Source organism: Notolabrus celidotus, chromosome 6, assembly GCF_009762535.1.
Source record: "Notolabrus celidotus isolate fNotCel1 chromosome 6, fNotCel1.pri, whole genome shotgun sequence".
NCBI lineage: Eukaryota > Metazoa > Chordata > Actinopteri > Labriformes > Labridae > Notolabrus > Notolabrus celidotus.
This window is the reverse complement of record NC_048277.1, coordinates 10,668,796-10,686,631: the sequence shown is the minus strand read 5'-3', so window position 1 is coordinate 10,686,631 and position 17,836 is coordinate 10,668,796. Positions and strand designations below refer to the sequence as shown.

Here is a 17,836-nt window from a genome sequence, read left to right as displayed (position 1 = left end):
CCAACTGGAGCCCCAAGCTGGTAAACAACAACAGGGTAGAGCTTGAATAGAGCTGTAGATTTGGATTCATTGAGAGACTGAATCTCTAAGGGCCATTTATCTGCAAACCACTCATTGTTGTAAAGACCCCCAAAACCAACAGAAGGGTCGCATTAGTGAAACTGGAGGGAATCTGAGGACTCAGCAAATTATTATAGCAGAAGGAAACGCTGTTCCATACGTTACACAGCATGGACCAGAACCGAAGATCTGAACTGCAGCCCTCATCTAAGACAAAATGATCATTCAAATTCTCAACAGAATTAGCTAGAGTAAGCAAGCCAGACACAAAAGACCTACCATGAGGTATGATACGCATTGCAAAATTCAGGTGACCTAGCAGGGATAAAAGCCCCTGCTTCGTAACACTAGCAGTAGAGGAACAGGATCCGATAGCCTCTCTAATGCGAGACAACTTATCAAGAGGTAGGAATGCTTGCATAGGCACGCCGTCAAGAGTAATGCCAAGGAACTCCAGCGTGTGGAAAGACCTATGGTTTTTCCTGTGAAAGAGGTACACCTAACTCCCGGACAGAACTTTCAACAAGGAGATGCTACGAGCCGGAGGAGAAGGAGAAAGTCAACCGGCAAAATCATCCAGGAGATGCAAAACAAAGGGCAGTCTGCATGTGTTGTAGAAAATCCAGCACAATGCCTCTGACAGGGTGTTGAAATATGAGGGACTACTACAGCAGCCGAAAGTCAGTTCAACAGAAAAATAGAACCAAGACCGTCATTTGACTCCAAAGAGATGCCACTGGGAAGGGTAAAGTGGCAGTACTTTGAAGACATCTGTAATATCTGCCTTACCCAACCATGCGCCAACACCTGCTTTACCTGGGAGGGTAAATGACAGGTTGTGTGCTTCATCTGCATTATCAATGGTATTATAGAACAAGGAAAAAGGCTCCGAATGAATCAAACTGTTTATACTTGGTAAGGAGGAATTGCGAGGGGCTGACAGATCTATGATAAGGCGTATTTCACGAGAATACTTCTTGTAGCTATGCCAATGGGACTTACTCTGAGGATGCAAAAGGGGAGCTTGACAAAGGATCCAGCATGTAGCCTTTCTCAACCTCCCTAACCAAGAGCTGGATTACAACCTCTGGCTCTTTGAGAGCTGATTGCAGAGTCCTGAATACATGCGTCCCTTTGGAGCCAGCACAGACCCGCTAGAAAACCTTGCACCAACCGGCAATCATTATCGGTTATTTATTTATTTATTTTTGGATAAGACAAAGGTTGGGAAAATGGCCACTCACTAAGCTCAGATCCACTGCAGACCCTAAAAACCCCAAAGACACATTAAATTCCGCTAAAGTCAGAGTTTTAGACAGTCTCGGGTCGCTATCTTCAAGATAAACTCCAGAAACAGAGAGGCAGTAGACGGAGCTGGAACTGCAGTGCCCATGGTCCTTTGGGGTGAGACGTGATGTGTTAGAGGAGCAGGTAGCGAACGCGGAAGTGGATGGCCCCGGCATGTTGTGATTGTAGACGTGGGACATCACGTTGCTTTCCAGGGAATCCATCCTGACATTCATGGCAGTGAGAGCCGACTTCATCTCACGAAGAGCGGATACAAGGAGGAGTCCATTAATGGACAGGGTCCGGAGGTGCCCAGAACGTCTCGCAGGCGTGCTCGGAGCAATCTGCTGAGAGAGACGCTTCTTCGCCGGGTGTTTACCTTTGGATTGAGCAACACGAGGAACGGACGGAGGGAAATCAGTGGAACAGGAATGTTCCGTGAGTAGAGCTTGCCCAAAATCCGGTGCCGAGCAGAGAAAGTAAGACGCTAATCGCATTCCAAGATATTATGAAGTTTGCACACAGCACTTAGCAGGACAGCAGGAGCACTTGCAAAGCAGAGGCAGAGACAGGGAGACTTGCAGCTTAAATAGACCGCCAAATGAGAGGATGCTGAGATCAGCTGATAGGGAGGATGATGACGTGTCAGTATTAATGAGCGCAGCTCGAGTTGTCTGCCTGAACTAGCTTGCAGGCAGCGCTCCATTTATGAAAGATGTGAACATTTTACCAACTCGAGAATCACCCAATGTCCTTTTAATGCTCAGTTTTAGATTTTATCAAAATGCATCCAGCACATTATGAGAAAAATGAGAGGAAAATGTAGAAGAGAGTAGTTTTTGTTTTATTTGTCTCATAAAAATAAACAGAAAGCACAATTCTTTCAGGGTATTATCCATCACCACACTAGACCAAGGTATACAGAGAGCTGATTCTGTCAAGGATTTTTCCTGTCTACAAAGGTTTTAACACATTGATAATTTTGTATATGCCTAATTAATGCTTTGCTTGCTCAAGTTATTGATCAAAATTGAAGGAACACTAAGGGCCTGATCTACTAAGATCTCAAATAACAGCAAACTGTGTGTGCAAATGATAACAAGTGCAAAAGTTGTGCGGACTGCCCTATATTAATGAGGATTTTGCATGTGCTACCGGCTGTCACCATGGAGAGTTTGAGAGCAGAGTGGCCTCAAACTAAAAATTAAGTTTGAAGCCATGGAGTTGGAGGTTTTGGTGGAGGAGGCAAATAAACACATCAGTGAACTCCAGCAGAGACATCTCAGCGTTGCAAGAATAAACGTGATTTGGGAGGCCATCTGTGAAAAGGTGAATGCTGTGAGAAAAAAAAAGAACATCTGCTGATGAAATAAAAAGAAGATGGCAAGATATCTGCAGAAGAAGAAAGGAAAAACTTTCCCTTAATAAAATCTCAGTGCATTTCAAATATCGGACACATTTAATTAGTTAAAAATGAATTTGCTTCATGTGTCTCGTTGAATATGGAATGGAAAAAAAATGTGATTTCATTATCTGCAAAGAAATCAGACGGATGGGTTACAGGCCACTGATCAGGAGGTGAGAGCTGTGTCCAATGTTGGGCACGCTCCGCTGGGACATCTTAAGGAATATTAATCAGTGTTGTCAATGGACCAGGATTTTACCAAAAATGGACCTGGATGGTGCCAAATATTGACCTGGTGTTCATGGAGACCAGCACGTAGCCGAGATTGTGTGACGCCATTGTGAAGTGTATAAAAGCTGAGTGTGAGCTGTCATTAAACGGGCCTCAGACCATCCAGCTGGACTCTGTCATTTTGTTCGAGAATATGCTACAAAAAGGGTTAGCTTTTGTCCACTAAGGAGAATATACTTGTAATGGTTGGTCTCCACCATAATCTTGCTCAAACCTATTGACATAAGTTTTTTTTCTTTTTATTTTTTTTTTTCATTTTTAAATATGTTTTTATTCTTAAAAATTGTTACTTATCAGTGTGAATTGGTTTTCTATTCATTTTGACAAAGTATAGCGCAACCTCCAAATTGACCTCCTTCAAAGCCAGGATCAATTTCTGAACGCTGTTAAGCAAAATGTAGAAAAATAATACTATATGATTTTAGTCTGAGCATCGTATTGGATCAAGGTTTTTGAAAATTCTAAGATTAACATTGAAATATATTCAAGTGAAGTGCTTCCAGCTGTTTCAAATATGCATTACAGTATGCTCGTCAGCCCATTCTCTTAAGTGTCTTGTCTCTACAGAAAAAAGCAAAAATCACATTAAGGCTTGTTGAAAACTCAAAGAAATGTTTACTTTTATTAAATAAAATGTGGTTTTATTTCCTGGGTGAACAGATGGAACCAATAAAAAATGAAACTCAGACATGGCTTTCATAACAGAATTTGAACTGCTGCTGGGGTCCTAAAGTTGTAACCAGAGGAATCTATTTCAATTCAGTATCAGTTATGATGAATTATTTTAAGGGATGTGGATGCCATTTAGAAAATAATAACCTACCAACTATAACCATAGATTAATTGACTGTGCAAAAATAAAAGACAATAAAATATTTGTAGATTTTATTCTGGAACTAGGCAAATTTGTTTTTCTAAATATATACTTAATTGAATCAAAGCCAAAAACAACCGATATTTTTTAATCTGTTCATTTCTTTTAAACATACCAGATGGCCGAGAGCTCAAAGTAAACCTGAATAGAACTAAGGATCAAGCATATATCTAATGCTTGCCAGACTAACTGAAACATTAGATGTATATCCGACATTACCATACCACATTTGGAAATCAATCCACATTTAACTTTAGATGTGTCAGCTAACCCCATACAATATAAGTAGGCCTCAGGGAAAATGTGTCTCAGAAGATCTGTGGGTTCCTGCTTGTGGTAAGGCTGCGTTCTTCAATGCATCAGACAAATTTACAATGTTTTGACATGATAAAAGTTCAATCGAAGGCAGTATTTGGTGAATCTATGATTTCACACCTTCCCTAACAAATTTAACAAATTTCTTCAAACAGGATTGGTGAATAAGACACAAAGAGAGGGGGTCAGGTAAGAAAAACTTGGAATTTCATTATTTTCTCTGTACAGATATTGCATTTAATGACCAAAGTTGTTCATACAAAGATCTGGATGAATAAAACGATGTTAGACTTTGTTTCATTTACCAGCTTATTCTGTAATGACATTTAAAAACTTAATGTAAGAATGTTGGAACATGGTTTCAATGTGGATATTTTTTACTTTTCAAGGAATTCCATTTATTTAACAGTGATATCTATTACGTGAACTTGGTTATAATGAGCTCTGTAGGCTGATACAAGTTAAATATATTTTTCTCTTTTTGGTAAACCCTCTATAGAAGCAAACCGCCGCCATGAGTACAGACGCGGAGATGGCCGTTTACGGCAAAGCTGCCATTTACCTCCGTAAGCCGGAGAGGGAGAGAATTGAGGCTCAAAGCAAACCGTTTGATGCCAAGGCTGCCTGCTATGTGGCTGATGTCAAAGAGCTGTACTTGAAGGGAACAATCATAAGTAAGGATGGTGGCAAAGTCGTCGTCAAAGTCCTGGACACTCAGGAGGTTGGTATCTTTAAGTCAAAGTCAAATTCTTCCTCAGTTGATCAGTTCTCATTTGACAATTGTCCTGTTCCAGGAGAAAACAGTCAAGGAAGATGACGTCTCTCCAATGAACCCTCCAAAGTACGACAAAATTGAGGACATGGCCATGATGACCCATCTCAATGAAGCCTCTGTGCTTTATAACCTCAAAGAGCGTTATGCAGCATGGATGATCTACGTAAGAAAATGAGCTCTATGAAAATTTGTTTTTTCAGTTTGATTTACATGTAGGAAACATCGAGGTAATTCTTGGATCCTTTTAACCCCTTTCAGACCTACTCTGGATTGTTCTGTGCCACTGTGAATCCCTACAAATGGCTCCCAGTGTACGATTCTGAAGTTGTTAATGCCTACAGAGGCAAGAAGCGTATGGAGGCTCCACCCCACATCTTCTCCGTCTCTGACAACGCTTATCAGTTCATGCTTACTGGTAAGACATACACAACATTTGTCAGATATTATATTTCTGCTGCAAGAAAAACGTAATAAATAATAATAATTGAAATAATAATAATAATAATAAAAAGTAATAATAATAATAATAATGCATTTTATTTGAAGGCGCCTTTCTTAGCACAAAAGGTCACCTTACAGGGCAGAGTTATAAAAAACAACAATATAAAAAAAATTAGGCAGATAAAATCGACAAGGCATGATACAGCGTAATTAATAAATACACATAAAATTAACAGGATACAATACAGTGCAGTGAAGAGGTGTAATCAAAGTGAATATGGCTGTTTAAAAAAGATGTGGTTTGAGATGTGATTTGAAAATGGAAAGAGAGTTGATGTTACCGATGTCTGGTGGGAGGGAGTTCCAGAGGCGGGGGGCAGACCGGCTGAAGGCTCTGGACCCCATGGTGGATAACTTTGTTGTTTTTTTATTCAACAGATAGGGAGAACCAGTCCGTCTTGATCACGTAAGTTTCGTATTTGTTGATATTTTTTAGTTCTATATCTTGACAAAGAAAATGAACAAGTCTTTACAAGTCTTTTTCTATACCTAGTGGAGAATCTGGTGCTGGAAAGACTGTGAACACCAAGCGTGTCATTCAGTACTTTGCAACAATCTCAGTTGGTGGAGACAAGAAGAGGGATACATCAAAGGTGGGAGTATCAACATGTTTAATGGTTACAATTCAGTATTCTTTCATATGGTTCAAAGAAAAGAAAAACTGATATCACTTCTAAATCTTCATTATAGGGTTCACTTGAGGATCAGATTATTGCAGCCAATCCCCTGCTGGAGGCCTATGGTAATGCCAAAACTGTGAGAAATGACAACTCATCTCGTTTTGTAAGTATGGAGGGATTTTTGCAAATCAGAGAGGTCTAGTGAAACATTGCTCATGTTCATGAATGTCAAAACTTTCTTTTTCCCAAACAGGGTAAATTCATCAGAATCCATTTCGGCACAACTGGCAAACTGGCTAGTGCTGATATTGAGACATGTAAGTACAAATCCTGTAATACATCCAAAAAACAAGGGCAACATTTTGGCCAGGATTTGACTTATGAACAACATTTGTAGATCTGCTGGAGAAGTCTAGAGTGACATTCCAGCTTCCTGATGAAAGAGGCTACCACATCTTCTTCCAGATGATGACCAACCACAAACCTGAGCTGATTGGTATACACAAAGCTTAACTCAAATATCCCTGTGTTACTCCTCAGTTTCATATACAACTGTGTTTTGAGCTCTCCACCCTTTTCTTTGTTTTCCAGAAATGTCACTCATCTCATCCAACCCCTATGACTTCCCCATGTGCAGCATGGGTCAGATCACTGTGGCCAGCATTGATGACAAAGTTGAGCTGGAAGCCACTGATGTGCGTGACCGTGACTACAAAATGTTTACATGTATTTTTGTGAATGTTTGCAATACCAAAATTGCCCTTTACTAAATTTCTAGGAAGTTAACATTTCGTTTTACACTTCTTTCAAACACAGAATGCTATTGATATCCTGGGCTTCACTAATGAGGAGAAGATGGCCATCTACAAACTGACTGGTGCTGTGCTCCACCATGGCAACATGAAGTTCAAGCAGAAGCAGCGTGAGGAGCAGGCTGAGCCTGATGGCACAGAGGGTGAGTTTCTATGTTAATTAATGCTTGCAAAATGTTCTTTTAGACTAGCTTGTCCTCTTTCATGACTGACGTTATCACATGCTGTCTGTACAAACTTAAAGTCATTTAATTTCTTTCAGATGCTGACAAGGTTGCCTACTTGCTGGGTCTCAACTCTGCTGATATGCTTAAGGCTCTGTGCTATCCCAGAGTGAAGGTCGGAAATGAGTTTGTCACCAAGGGACAGACTGTACCTCAGGTAAGCATGAAATATCAATATCTATAAACAAAAAGTAGGGTCACTTTAGTTCTAATTAAGAATTATGGTAATACATTTGATTTTTTTTGTGTTTTACTAAAAACAAGGAATTCAATGTAATAGTGATTTATGAGTTTAAGACATGAAACGTGAAACGTATGTTGTAGTATATCTTGAGTACTATTTGGGATGTAGTTTTTATTTAAGATCTTTGGTGTCATTCATCTCATTAACAAAAGTTCAGAAAACTAATAACTTGGTATTTTAAATGAAATGCTTGACTGACTAAAATCATATAATACCTGTTTTTTTATTCAGGTCGGGAACTCAGTGACTGCCCTGGCCAAGTCTATCTATGAGAGGATGTTCTTGTGGATGGTTATCCGTATTAACCAGATGTTGGACACTAAACAAGCAAGGCAGTACTTCATTGGTGTGCTGGATATTGCTGGCTTTGAAATCTTTGATGTAAGCTTCGTATTTTAGTTTTTATTGGCTTTCCTTTCGTGACCTTCCATAACACAATCATTCCCTGTGTTTTTGAGATAACAACTGATGTATCTCTCTGATCACAGTTCAACACCTTGGAGCAGTTGTGCATCAACTTCACTAATGAGAAACTGCAACAGTTCTTCAACCACACCATGTTCGTTCTGGAGCAAGAGGAGTACAAGAAGGAGGGTATTATCTGGGAGTTCATTGACTTTGGTATGGACTTGGCTGCCTGCATTGAGCTGATTGAGAAGGTAATGATTACATTTGGTGACTATGTAACTCTGAGTTTTACTTATTGTTCCCTTTAATAATATACTTCTTCTTTTTTCAAGCCCATGGGCATCTTCTCCATCCTTGAAGAGGAGTGCATGTTCCCCAAGGCAACAGACACATCCTTCAAAAACAAGCTGTATGACCAGCATCTTGGCAAAAACAAAGCATTTGAGAAGCCCAAGCCCGCAAAGGGCAAGGCTGAGGCCCACTTCTCCCTGGTACATTATGCTGGTACCGTGGACTACAATATCGGTGGCTGGCTGGACAAGAACAAGGATCCACTGAATGAGTCTGTCATTCAGCTGTACCAGAAGTCCTCAGTCAAACTGATGCCTGTTATCTATCCACCTGTTGTTGAGGGTATGATTGTGACAACATCAATATATAACAAATAATTTTGGTTTATGGAAAGATGTGTTTTGTTTGTTGATTTTGAACAAACTTAAGCATGGATTTACATGAACTGCTTTACTAGTTCTGACAGTATTTTCTTGATTGTCAACAGAGGCTGGAAAGAAGGGAGGCAAGAAGAAGGGTGGTTCTATGCAGACTGTGTCTTCACAGTTCAGGGTAAGGTTTCCCATTGCAAAATTGGATATTCAATCATTTTTCAGATGACAAGCAAACTCACACTGATATATTTCATGACAAGAGTTAACACTTTGGATCCGCAGGAGAACTTGGGCAAGCTGATGACTAACTTGAGGAGCACCCACCCTCACTTTGTGCGCTGCCTGATTCCAAATGAGTCAAAGACTCCAGGTACATGGAAAAGACAATCTAAATAGATTATTTGAGGAATAGTTTGGATAGCTTGTTATTTAACTTTGTGTCAATCATTTAACACAAAATTTGCTTTTATACATTTTTTAACAGGTCTGATGGAGAACTTCCTGGTCATCCACCAGCTCAGGTGTAATGGTGTGCTGGAGGGTATCAGAATCTGCAGAAAAGGTTTCCCAAGCAGAATCGTCTATGCTGACTTCAAGCAGAGGTATCAATTGAAATATGAATGGAAATTGAATGCAGGGGATACAAAGACAATGCTCACAGTGATAATGAACTCCCTCCTTGAAGATACAAGGTGCTGAATGCCAGTGTCATCCCTGAGGGCCAGTTCATTGATAACAAGAAGGCTTCAGAGAAGCTGCTTGGATCAATTGATGTCAACCATGACGAGTACAGATTTGGACACACCAAGGTAAGCACCCTTCTCGCATTCATTAACTTAATTGTGGTTACCAAGGAGGGTATATGTACATTGCAATTTATTTTACTTTTAATCTATATTAAAAATCACATCTCCAAGTTAGAAGACATTGTGATGGAGTTTGAGGCCATGGGCCAAGGAACAAGTAAAGTAAGGAGAAGTAGATGAGGCCGAACAGCACACCCATGTGGCCACTACTAATGCTCCAGAACATATAAGAACGTTTGCCTGTTAAATCACAATAACTTCACTGTGACAATTCTCCACAGTGGAATTTGTCAACAATTCACTACTGCTACTGCTACTGCTACTGCTCCTACATGTGTCTTTAGTTTTCGTAAGCATAACTGCCACTGGCCATGTGGCACAGTATGAAATTTAAAAGAAACTTATTCTCTGGCAAATTGAAAAATATTCTCCAAAGAATTCTTTTTTACATGTGAGAGATTCATATTGAATGGGGTGCAAACTTTCCTGGTCCTAAAGTACCATCTATGGTGTTAGAGTAGTGAATGATGCAAAATGAACCATAAACTACTGTTTTCTTTTTATTCAGGTGTTCTTCAAGGCTGGTCTCCTGGGTGTCCTTGAGGAGATGAGAGATGAAAAACTGGCATCTTTGGTCACCATGACTCAAGCTTTGTGCCGTGGTTACGTCATGAGAAAGGAGTTTGTTAAGATGACGGAGAGGAGGCATGTTGAAAACAGATTGTACTAAATACAATTATGGAAAAGTCAAAAAACTACATTGTCCATAACAGCTGTTTCTTGTCCACAGAGAAGCCATCTATACCATCCAGTACAATGTCCGCTCATTCATGAATGTCAAACACTGGCCATGGATGAAGGTGTACTACAAGATCAAGCCTCTGCTGAAGAGTGCTGAAACTGAGAAGGAGCTGAGTCAGATGAAGGAGAACTATGACAAGATGAAGACAGACCTGGCTGCTGCCCTGGCCAAAAAGAAGGAACTGGAGGAGAAGATGGTGTCCCTCGTGCAGGAGAAGAATGACCTGCAGCTGCAAGTCGCATCAGTAAGTATACATTTTTATTCTGTCTCCTTCTTTTAACATAATGTTGATCTGCAATTAACCTTTTTTCCATTGAAAACCAGGAAGGAGAGAATCTGTCAGATGCTGAGGAGAGATGTGAGGGACTTATCAAAAGTAAGATTCAGATGGAGGCCAAACTCAAAGAGACAACTGAGAGACTTGAGGATGAGGAGGAAATCAATGCTGAGCTCACTGCCAAGAAAAGAAAGCTGGAGGATGAATGCTCTGAGCTCAAGAAGGACATTGATGACCTGGAGCTTACCTTGGCCAAAGTGGAGAAGGAGAAACATGCCACTGAGAACAAGGTTTGGGAACAACTGAATATCTTGTACATTAAGTAAAATCCAGAGATTACCACATATAAACAATTTTTTTTGCTACAAATTTAGGTGAAGAACCTGACTGAAGAGATGGCCTCTCAGGATGAGAGCATTGCTAAGCTGACCAAGGAAAAGAAAGCCCTTCAGGAGTCTCATCAGCAGACTCTTGATGATCTGCAGGCTGAGGAAGACAAAGTCAACACTCTGACCAAGGCCAAGACCAAGCTTGAGCAGCAAGTGGATGATGTAAGTTTTAATAGTCACTCAGCTTTGCAAATTAACATGGGTGATGAGCCTTGTCATTAAAAACTTATATTACTGTTCAGCTTGAGGGTTCTCTGGAGCAAGAGAAGAAGCTGCGTATGGACCTTGAGAGAGCCAAGAGGAAGCTTGAGGGTGATCTGAAACTGGCTCAGGAATCCATCATGGATCTTGAGAATGAAAAGCAGCAGTCTGATGAGAAAATTAAAAAGTAACATTGTCTTTCAATTCTACCAAAAAATAATACTAAAAGATTATAGCCAACACACAAGCTCTTAAATTGATCTTGTGTAATCCCCACAGGAAGGACTTTGAGATCAGCCAGCTCCTCAGCAAGATTGAGGATGAGCAGTCAATGGGTGCTCAGCTTCAGAAGAAGATCAAGGAGCTTCAGGTGACATATTGTGTTGAAAGAAAATACATACATTTTTAAGTTCAGTTAAAGTATACTGAAAGACAACATGCCTCCATTTTACAGGCCCGTATTGAGGAACTAGAGGAGGAGATTGAGGCTGAGCGGGCTGCTCGTGCCAAAGTTGAGAAGCAGAGAGCTGACCTCTCCAGGGAACTTGAGGAGATCAGTGAGAGGCTGGAGGAGGCTGGCGGTGCCACTGCTGCTCAGATTGAGATGAACAAGAAGCGTGAAGCTGAATTCCAGAAGCTCCGTCGTGATCTTGAGGAGTCCACTCTGCAGCATGAAGCCACAGCTGCAGCTCTTCGCAAGAAACAGGCCGACAGCGTTGCTGAACTGGGAGAGCAGATCGATAACCTCCAGCGTGTCAAGCAGAAGCTTGAGAAGGAAAAGAGCGAATACAAGATGGAGATTGATGATCTCTCCAGCAACATGGAGGCTGTAGCAAAAGCAAAGGTACAACATATATTAAACATTATTTTAATACCAAAGTTAGTACATTGAAAAATGTCATAGATATTAAAAGGAAATCTGATCAATACTTTGAGCTGTCTTTTTCTCATTAGGGAAATCTTGAAAAGATGTGCCGTACCCTTGAGGACCAATTCAGTGAACTGAAGACCAAGAATGATGAAAATGTCCGTCAAAACAATGACATGAGTGCACAGAAAGCACGTCTCCTGACAGAAAATGGTATCTACAAATTTTAATTGAAAGATCTTTTTTCAATTGTTGTAAAAGTGTATCACAAACTAATATTTCAACACATCTTTCTAACAAGGTGAGTTCAGCCGTCAAATTGAAGAGAAAGAGGCTCTTGTCTCCCAACTGACCAGGGGCAAACAGGCCTTCACTCAGCAGATTGAGGAGCTGAAGAGACAGATTGAGGAGGAGGTTAAGGTAAGAACATTTGACTTTGTTATGATAACATTTAATGTGTGTTTTTCAACATTTTTCACACAGAATTTCATTTTTTACATTAGGCCAAGAATGCTCTTGCTCATGGAGTGCAATCGGCCCGCCATGACTGTGACCTGCTGAGGGAGCAGTTTGAGGAGGAGCAGGAGGCAAAGGCTGAGCTGCAGCGTGGAATGTCCAAGGCCAACAGTGAGGTGGCTCAGTGGAGATCCAAGTATGAAACTGATGCTATCCAGCGCACCGAGGAGCTTGAGGAAGCCAAGTGAGTTCATTTTTTTTTTTTAAACAAATAACTATTTTCACACAGCAGCTTAGTTTAACAGAAAATATTGTTTGTGTTCTTTGTTTGAAAAAGATATAAATAACTGAGTATTTTTAAGTTGTCAGTGTTTATAAGTTCAAGGTTTTCACTGAGACCAACCACACCATTTTCACACAGGAAAAAGCTTGCCCAGCGCCTTCAGGAGGCTGAGGAGCAGATTGAGGCTGTCAATTCCAAGTGTGCTTCTCTGGAGAAGACCAAACAGAGGCTCCAGAGTGAGGTGGAGGACCTCATGATTGATGTGGAGAGAGCTAATGGTCTGGCTGCCAACCTGGACAAGAAGCAGAGGAACTTTGACAAGGTAATGTTAATTTATGTTAGCTCTTAATGAAATCCAAGAAACCACGATGCGTTGATCAATTACTGAGAAAATGAATTGCACTTCAGGTTTTGGCAGAATGGAAACAGAAGTACGAGGAGGCACAGGCAGAGCTTGAGGGAGCTCAGAAGGAGGCTCGTTCTCTCAGCACTGAGCTGTTCAAAATGAAGAACTCATACGAGGAAGCTCTAGATCAGCTGGAGACCATGAAGCGTGAAAACAAGAACCTGCAGCGTAAGCTCTCACTACATACTGCACACTATGCTGAAAAAAGCTGTATTTCTTTGTCCTATTCAATGCTCATTTTACATTTTGAGGCTTAATATTTTGAAACACATACATTTCTCTGCAGAGGAGATCTCAGATCTGACTGAACAGATCGGTGAGACTGGCAAGAGCATCCATGAACTGGAGAAGTCCAAAAAGCAGGTGGAGACTGAGAAGTCTGAGATCCAGACTGCTCTTGAGGAGGCTGAGGTATACTTTTTTTCTTGAGAAATCTTATGTAAAATTCAAAATAATTGAATCTGTTGACAGATACTTTACAAAAGGTAGGAACATTGAGATGAATAATTATCTTTTCTGTCACTAGGGAACTCTGGAACATGAAGAGTCTAAGATCCTGCGTGTCCAGCTGGAGCTCAACCAGATCAAGGGTGAGGTGGACAGGAAGCTTGCAGAGAAAGACGAGGAGATGGAGCAGATCAAGAGGAACAGCCAGAGGGTGATTGACTCCATGCAGAGCACTCTGGATTCTGAGGTCAGGAGCAGGAATGATGCCCTGAGAATCAAGAAGAAGATGGAGGGAGACCTGAATGAGATGGAGATTCAGCTGAGCCACGCCAATCGCCAGGCTGCTGAGTCCCAGAAGCAGCTGAGGAATGTTCAGGCACAGCTCAAGGTACTGTAGCACACAGAGGCTGTGCAGAGTTTATGATCAGTTCTCTTTCATTTTAGAAGTCATCTTCATATTTTCCTGACATTTTTCACTAGGATGCACAACTGCACCTTGATGATGCTGTGAGAGCCCAGGAAGACCTCAAAGAACAAGCTGCAATGGTGGATCGCAGGAACGGCCTCATGATGGCTGAAATTGAGGAACTCAGAGTTGGTCTGGAACAGACAGAGAGAAGCCGCAAAACTGCTGAGCAGGAGCTGGTGGACGCAAGTGAGCGTGTTGGACTTCTGCACTCACAGGTGACTTTTCTGTTATTTCTGCCACTTTCTGCATTCATACCATTTTTATTGGGGAAATAATAACACTTTATTCTACGCTTTTAGAACATAAGCCTCCTGAACACCAAGAAGAAGCTTGAGGCTGACCTGGTCCAGGTTCAGGGTGAAGTGGATGACACTGTTCAGGAAGCAAGGAATGCAGAGGAGAAGGCCAAGAAGGCCATCACTGATGTAGGTGTACTTTAATTTATTCTTCATTTTTGGTCATGATCAGTTGGCTTTATACAACATTTCTCACCAGTGTTAAATTCTGTTATCTTTAGGCTGCTATGATGGCTGAGGAGCTGAAGAAGGAGCAGGATACTAGCGCTCACCTGGAGAGAATGAAGAAGAACCTCGAGGTTGCTGTTAAGGACCTGCAGCACCGCCTGGATGAGGCTGAGAACTTGGCCATGAAGGGAGGCAAGAAGCAGCTCCAGAAACTTGAGTCTCGGGTAAGAAGGTCGTGTTAAGAATTTGGGCACCGGAGTCAAGAGGTTAAACTTTTTAAAAACAGATTTATTTTTCTTTACTTAGTGTACTTTCATTGTTTTCTGAAGGTGCGTGAACTGGAGACTGAAGTTGAGGGTGAGCAGAGACGTGGAGCTGATGCAGTTAAGGGTGTCCGCAAATATGAGAGGAGAGTGAAGGAGCTCACCTATCAGGTAAAGTCACTTTTATTAAGATGTAACATTTTAATCAATGATACATATTTACAATTTGAAATGATTAAAAATCTAAATCTGTATTTTGTTTTTATTACAGACTGAGGAGGACAAGAAGAATGTTGCCAGGCTGCAGGATCTGGTTGACAAGCTGCAGCTCAAGGTGAAGGCCTACAAGAGGCAGGCTGAGGAAGCGGTAAGGACATAGAATCTGTTTCAACACATGTTCAAACAAAAATCACCTGACAAAATGTATTCTTTATGTAAAGTTTGAAAACATTTTTGAAATTTTCATTACGTTGTGTCCTACGTTTTTCAGGAGGAGCAGGCCAATTCTCATCTGTCCAAGAGCAGGAAGATTCAGCATGAGCTGGAGGAGGCTGAGGAGCGTGCTGACATAGCTGAGTCCCAGGTTAACAAACTGAGAGTTAAGAGCCGTGACGCTGGCAAGGTAAAACTATATTTAGAAATTCAAAAACTGAACTGATAAGTTTCCCCGTATATCAAGTTTCATCAAGCAATTTTTGTATACATGTATTCAGGGATGTACTGTGAAAATTGAGTGATTAATTATTTCTTTTTTACAGGGAAAAGAAGCAGCTGAGTGAAGCATTCCAGCTAATGGGCTATCTCTTATCATATAATATGATGTGAAATAAACCATAATAAAATATTTCTTGATCTTGGATTGCTCTTGGAATTTTTTTTATTCTGTGTTTGAAGAAAGCACATGTACATTTCAATCATTTCCAAAACACACAGTTTCCATTAGAATTGGTGGCTAACTGGTATGGTTTGTTTTTAGGTTAAAAATTATCCAAAACATATACTAGGTGTAAACCTACAGTGTTTTTGAGGTATTTTGGATGAAAAACTTCCTTGTGTAAACAAAATTATAGAGAAACAGTAAAATAGTAAAAAAAAAAAAAAAAGTTCCATCATCGTTAGCACCATAAAAGAAGAGAAACAATCTTCCAGAGAGTTCATCAAGACAGACACTATCACTTTTTGTGTTCATTAGGTGAAGTTGAAAAGTATTTGAAGAGTAGAAAAAGGTACATCACAAGTTTCCTCCATTAAAAAAGAAGCTTGAGCATACACAACAATTTGACCGAGTAAAGACTACATTTTGCTTAAAAGCTGTCTTTAAAGGCAACAAACAATTATGAGATGTGAACATTTTACCAACTCCAGAATTTCCCAATGTCCTTTTAATGCTTAATTTTCGATTTTTTCAAAATGCATCCAGCACATTTTTAGAAAAATTACAGGAAAATGTAGAAGAGAGTAGTTTTTGTTTTATTTGTCTCATAAAGATTATTAGAAAGCACAATCTTTCAGGGTATTATCCATCACCACACTCTGAGATCAAAGTTTTTCTCATTAATAAAAATTAGACCAAGGTATACAGAGAGCTGTTTCTGTCAAGGATTTTTCCTGCCTACAAAGGTTCTTACAAATTGATAATTTTGTATATGCTTAATTAATGCTTTGCTTGCTCAAGTTATTGATCAAAATTGAAGGATAACACTAAGGGCCTGATCTAGTAAGATCTCAAATAACAAGCGCTATATTGCGTATGCAAACTAAAACACTGCACGTGCTATTTCTGGGCGTGTTGCTGGTGATTTACCATGACTGCGTGTGCAAATAATAACAAGTGCAAAAGTGGTGCGGACCGCCCTATATTAATGAGGATTTTGCATGTGCTACCGGCTGTCACCATGGAGAGTTTGAGAGCAGAGTGGCCGCAAACTAAAAATGAAGTTTGAAGCTATGGAGTTGGAGGTTTTGGTGGAAGAGGCAAATAAACACATCAGTGAACTCCAGCAGAGACATCTCAGCGTTGCAACAAAAAACGCAATTTGGGAGGCCATATGTGAAAAGGTGAATGCTGTGAGAAAAAACAGAACATCTGCTGATGAAATAAAAAGAAGATGGCAAGATATCTGCAGAAAAAAAAAAAAGGAAAAACTTTCCCTTAATAAAATCTCAGCACATTTCTAATATTGGACACATTTAATTAGTTAAAAATGAATTTGCTTCGTGTGTCTCGTTGATTATAGAATGGAAAAAAAAATGGGATTTCATTATCTGCAAAGAAATCAGACGGATGGGTTACAGGCCACTGATCAGGAGGTGAGAGCTGTGTCCAATGTTGGGCACGCTCCGCTGGGACATCTCAAGAAATATTAATCAGTGGTGTCAATGGACCAGGACATTGCCTAAAATGGACCTGGATGGTGCCAAATATTGACCTGGTGTTCATGGAGACCAGCACGTAGCCGAGATTGTGTGACGCCATTGTGAAGTGTATAAAAGCTGAGTGTGAGCTATCATTAAACGAGCTTCAGACCATCCAGCTGGACTCTGTCATTTTGTTCGAGAATATGCTACAAAAAGGGTTAGCTTTTGTCCACTACGGAGAGTATACTTGTAATGGTTGGTCTCCACCATAATCTTGCTCAAACCTATTGACATAAGTTTTCGTGTTCTATACTCTGTTTGAAGAAGTGATTCAGATATTTTTGTTGATTAGTTACCACAAAATTCTTCATAATCCTGCACCCCATTAAGATACATTATATATATATATATATATATATATATATATATATATATATATATATATATATATATATATATATATATATATATATTTCATTTTTAAATATGTTTTTATTCTTAAAAATTGTTACTTATCAGTGTGAATTGGTTTTCTATTCATTTTGACAAAGTATAGCGCAACCTCCAAATTGACCTCCTTCAAAGCCAGGATCAATTTCTGAACACTGTTAAGCAAAATGTAGAAAAATAATACTATATGATTTTAGTCTGAGCATCGCATTGGATCAAGGTTCTTGAAAATTCTAAGATTAACATTGAAATATATCCAAGTGATCTCAATTATTGCTTCCAGCTGTTTCAAATATGCATTACTGTATGCTCGTCAGCCCATTCTCTTAAGTGTCTTGTCTCTACAGAAAAAAAACAAAAATCAAATTAAGGCTTGTTCAAAACTCAAAGAAATGATTACTTTTATTAAATAAAAT

At 40.0% G+C, this 17,836-nt stretch overlaps 1 protein-coding gene and 1 pseudogene across 1 annotated transcript in view; both read left to right on the top strand.

Annotated features, from left to right (window-relative positions):
- The first annotated feature begins 4,391 nt into the window (after positions 1 to 4,391).
- LOC117813965 overlaps positions 4,392 to 17,836 on the top strand; it is a 28,390-nt gene continuing 14,945 nt past the window's right edge. Inside the window, exons 1-39 of the mRNA XM_034685047.1 lie at positions 4,392 to 4,421; positions 4,732 to 4,953; positions 5,027 to 5,170; positions 5,266 to 5,422; positions 5,887 to 5,914; positions 6,002 to 6,101; positions 6,199 to 6,291; positions 6,382 to 6,445; positions 6,526 to 6,624; positions 6,720 to 6,823; positions 6,945 to 7,083; positions 7,203 to 7,321; positions 7,640 to 7,789; positions 7,897 to 8,067; positions 8,149 to 8,449; positions 8,595 to 8,659; positions 8,764 to 8,851; positions 8,966 to 9,083; positions 9,167 to 9,290; positions 9,856 to 9,992; positions 10,078 to 10,333; positions 10,414 to 10,656; positions 10,741 to 10,917; positions 10,998 to 11,143; positions 11,236 to 11,326; positions 11,411 to 11,800; positions 11,911 to 12,037; positions 12,126 to 12,244; positions 12,328 to 12,524; positions 12,702 to 12,885; positions 12,972 to 13,137; positions 13,256 to 13,380; positions 13,496 to 13,804; positions 13,897 to 14,100; positions 14,185 to 14,310; positions 14,403 to 14,573; positions 14,679 to 14,783; positions 14,884 to 14,979; positions 15,103 to 15,234. Of these exons, the coding sequence (XP_034540938.1) occupies positions 4,747 to 4,953; positions 5,027 to 5,170; positions 5,266 to 5,422; positions 5,887 to 5,914; positions 6,002 to 6,101; positions 6,199 to 6,291; positions 6,382 to 6,445; positions 6,526 to 6,624; positions 6,720 to 6,823; positions 6,945 to 7,083; positions 7,203 to 7,321; positions 7,640 to 7,789; positions 7,897 to 8,067; positions 8,149 to 8,449; positions 8,595 to 8,659; positions 8,764 to 8,851; positions 8,966 to 9,083; positions 9,167 to 9,290; positions 9,856 to 9,992; positions 10,078 to 10,333; positions 10,414 to 10,656; positions 10,741 to 10,917; positions 10,998 to 11,143; positions 11,236 to 11,326; positions 11,411 to 11,800; positions 11,911 to 12,037; positions 12,126 to 12,244; positions 12,328 to 12,524; positions 12,702 to 12,885; positions 12,972 to 13,137; positions 13,256 to 13,380; positions 13,496 to 13,804; positions 13,897 to 14,100; positions 14,185 to 14,310; positions 14,403 to 14,573; positions 14,679 to 14,783; positions 14,884 to 14,979; positions 15,103 to 15,234 (5,772 nt within the window). The 5' untranslated portion in view covers positions 4,392 to 4,421; positions 4,732 to 4,746. The remainder of the gene's footprint in view (positions 4,422 to 4,731; positions 4,954 to 5,026; positions 5,171 to 5,265; positions 5,423 to 5,886; positions 5,915 to 6,001; positions 6,102 to 6,198; positions 6,292 to 6,381; positions 6,446 to 6,525; positions 6,625 to 6,719; positions 6,824 to 6,944; positions 7,084 to 7,202; positions 7,322 to 7,639; positions 7,790 to 7,896; positions 8,068 to 8,148; positions 8,450 to 8,594; positions 8,660 to 8,763; positions 8,852 to 8,965; positions 9,084 to 9,166; positions 9,291 to 9,855; positions 9,993 to 10,077; positions 10,334 to 10,413; positions 10,657 to 10,740; positions 10,918 to 10,997; positions 11,144 to 11,235; positions 11,327 to 11,410; positions 11,801 to 11,910; positions 12,038 to 12,125; positions 12,245 to 12,327; positions 12,525 to 12,701; positions 12,886 to 12,971; positions 13,138 to 13,255; positions 13,381 to 13,495; positions 13,805 to 13,896; positions 14,101 to 14,184; positions 14,311 to 14,402; positions 14,574 to 14,678; positions 14,784 to 14,883; positions 14,980 to 15,102; positions 15,235 to 17,836) is intronic.
- Positions 10,088 to 15,411, top strand: LOC117813869 (annotated as a pseudogene).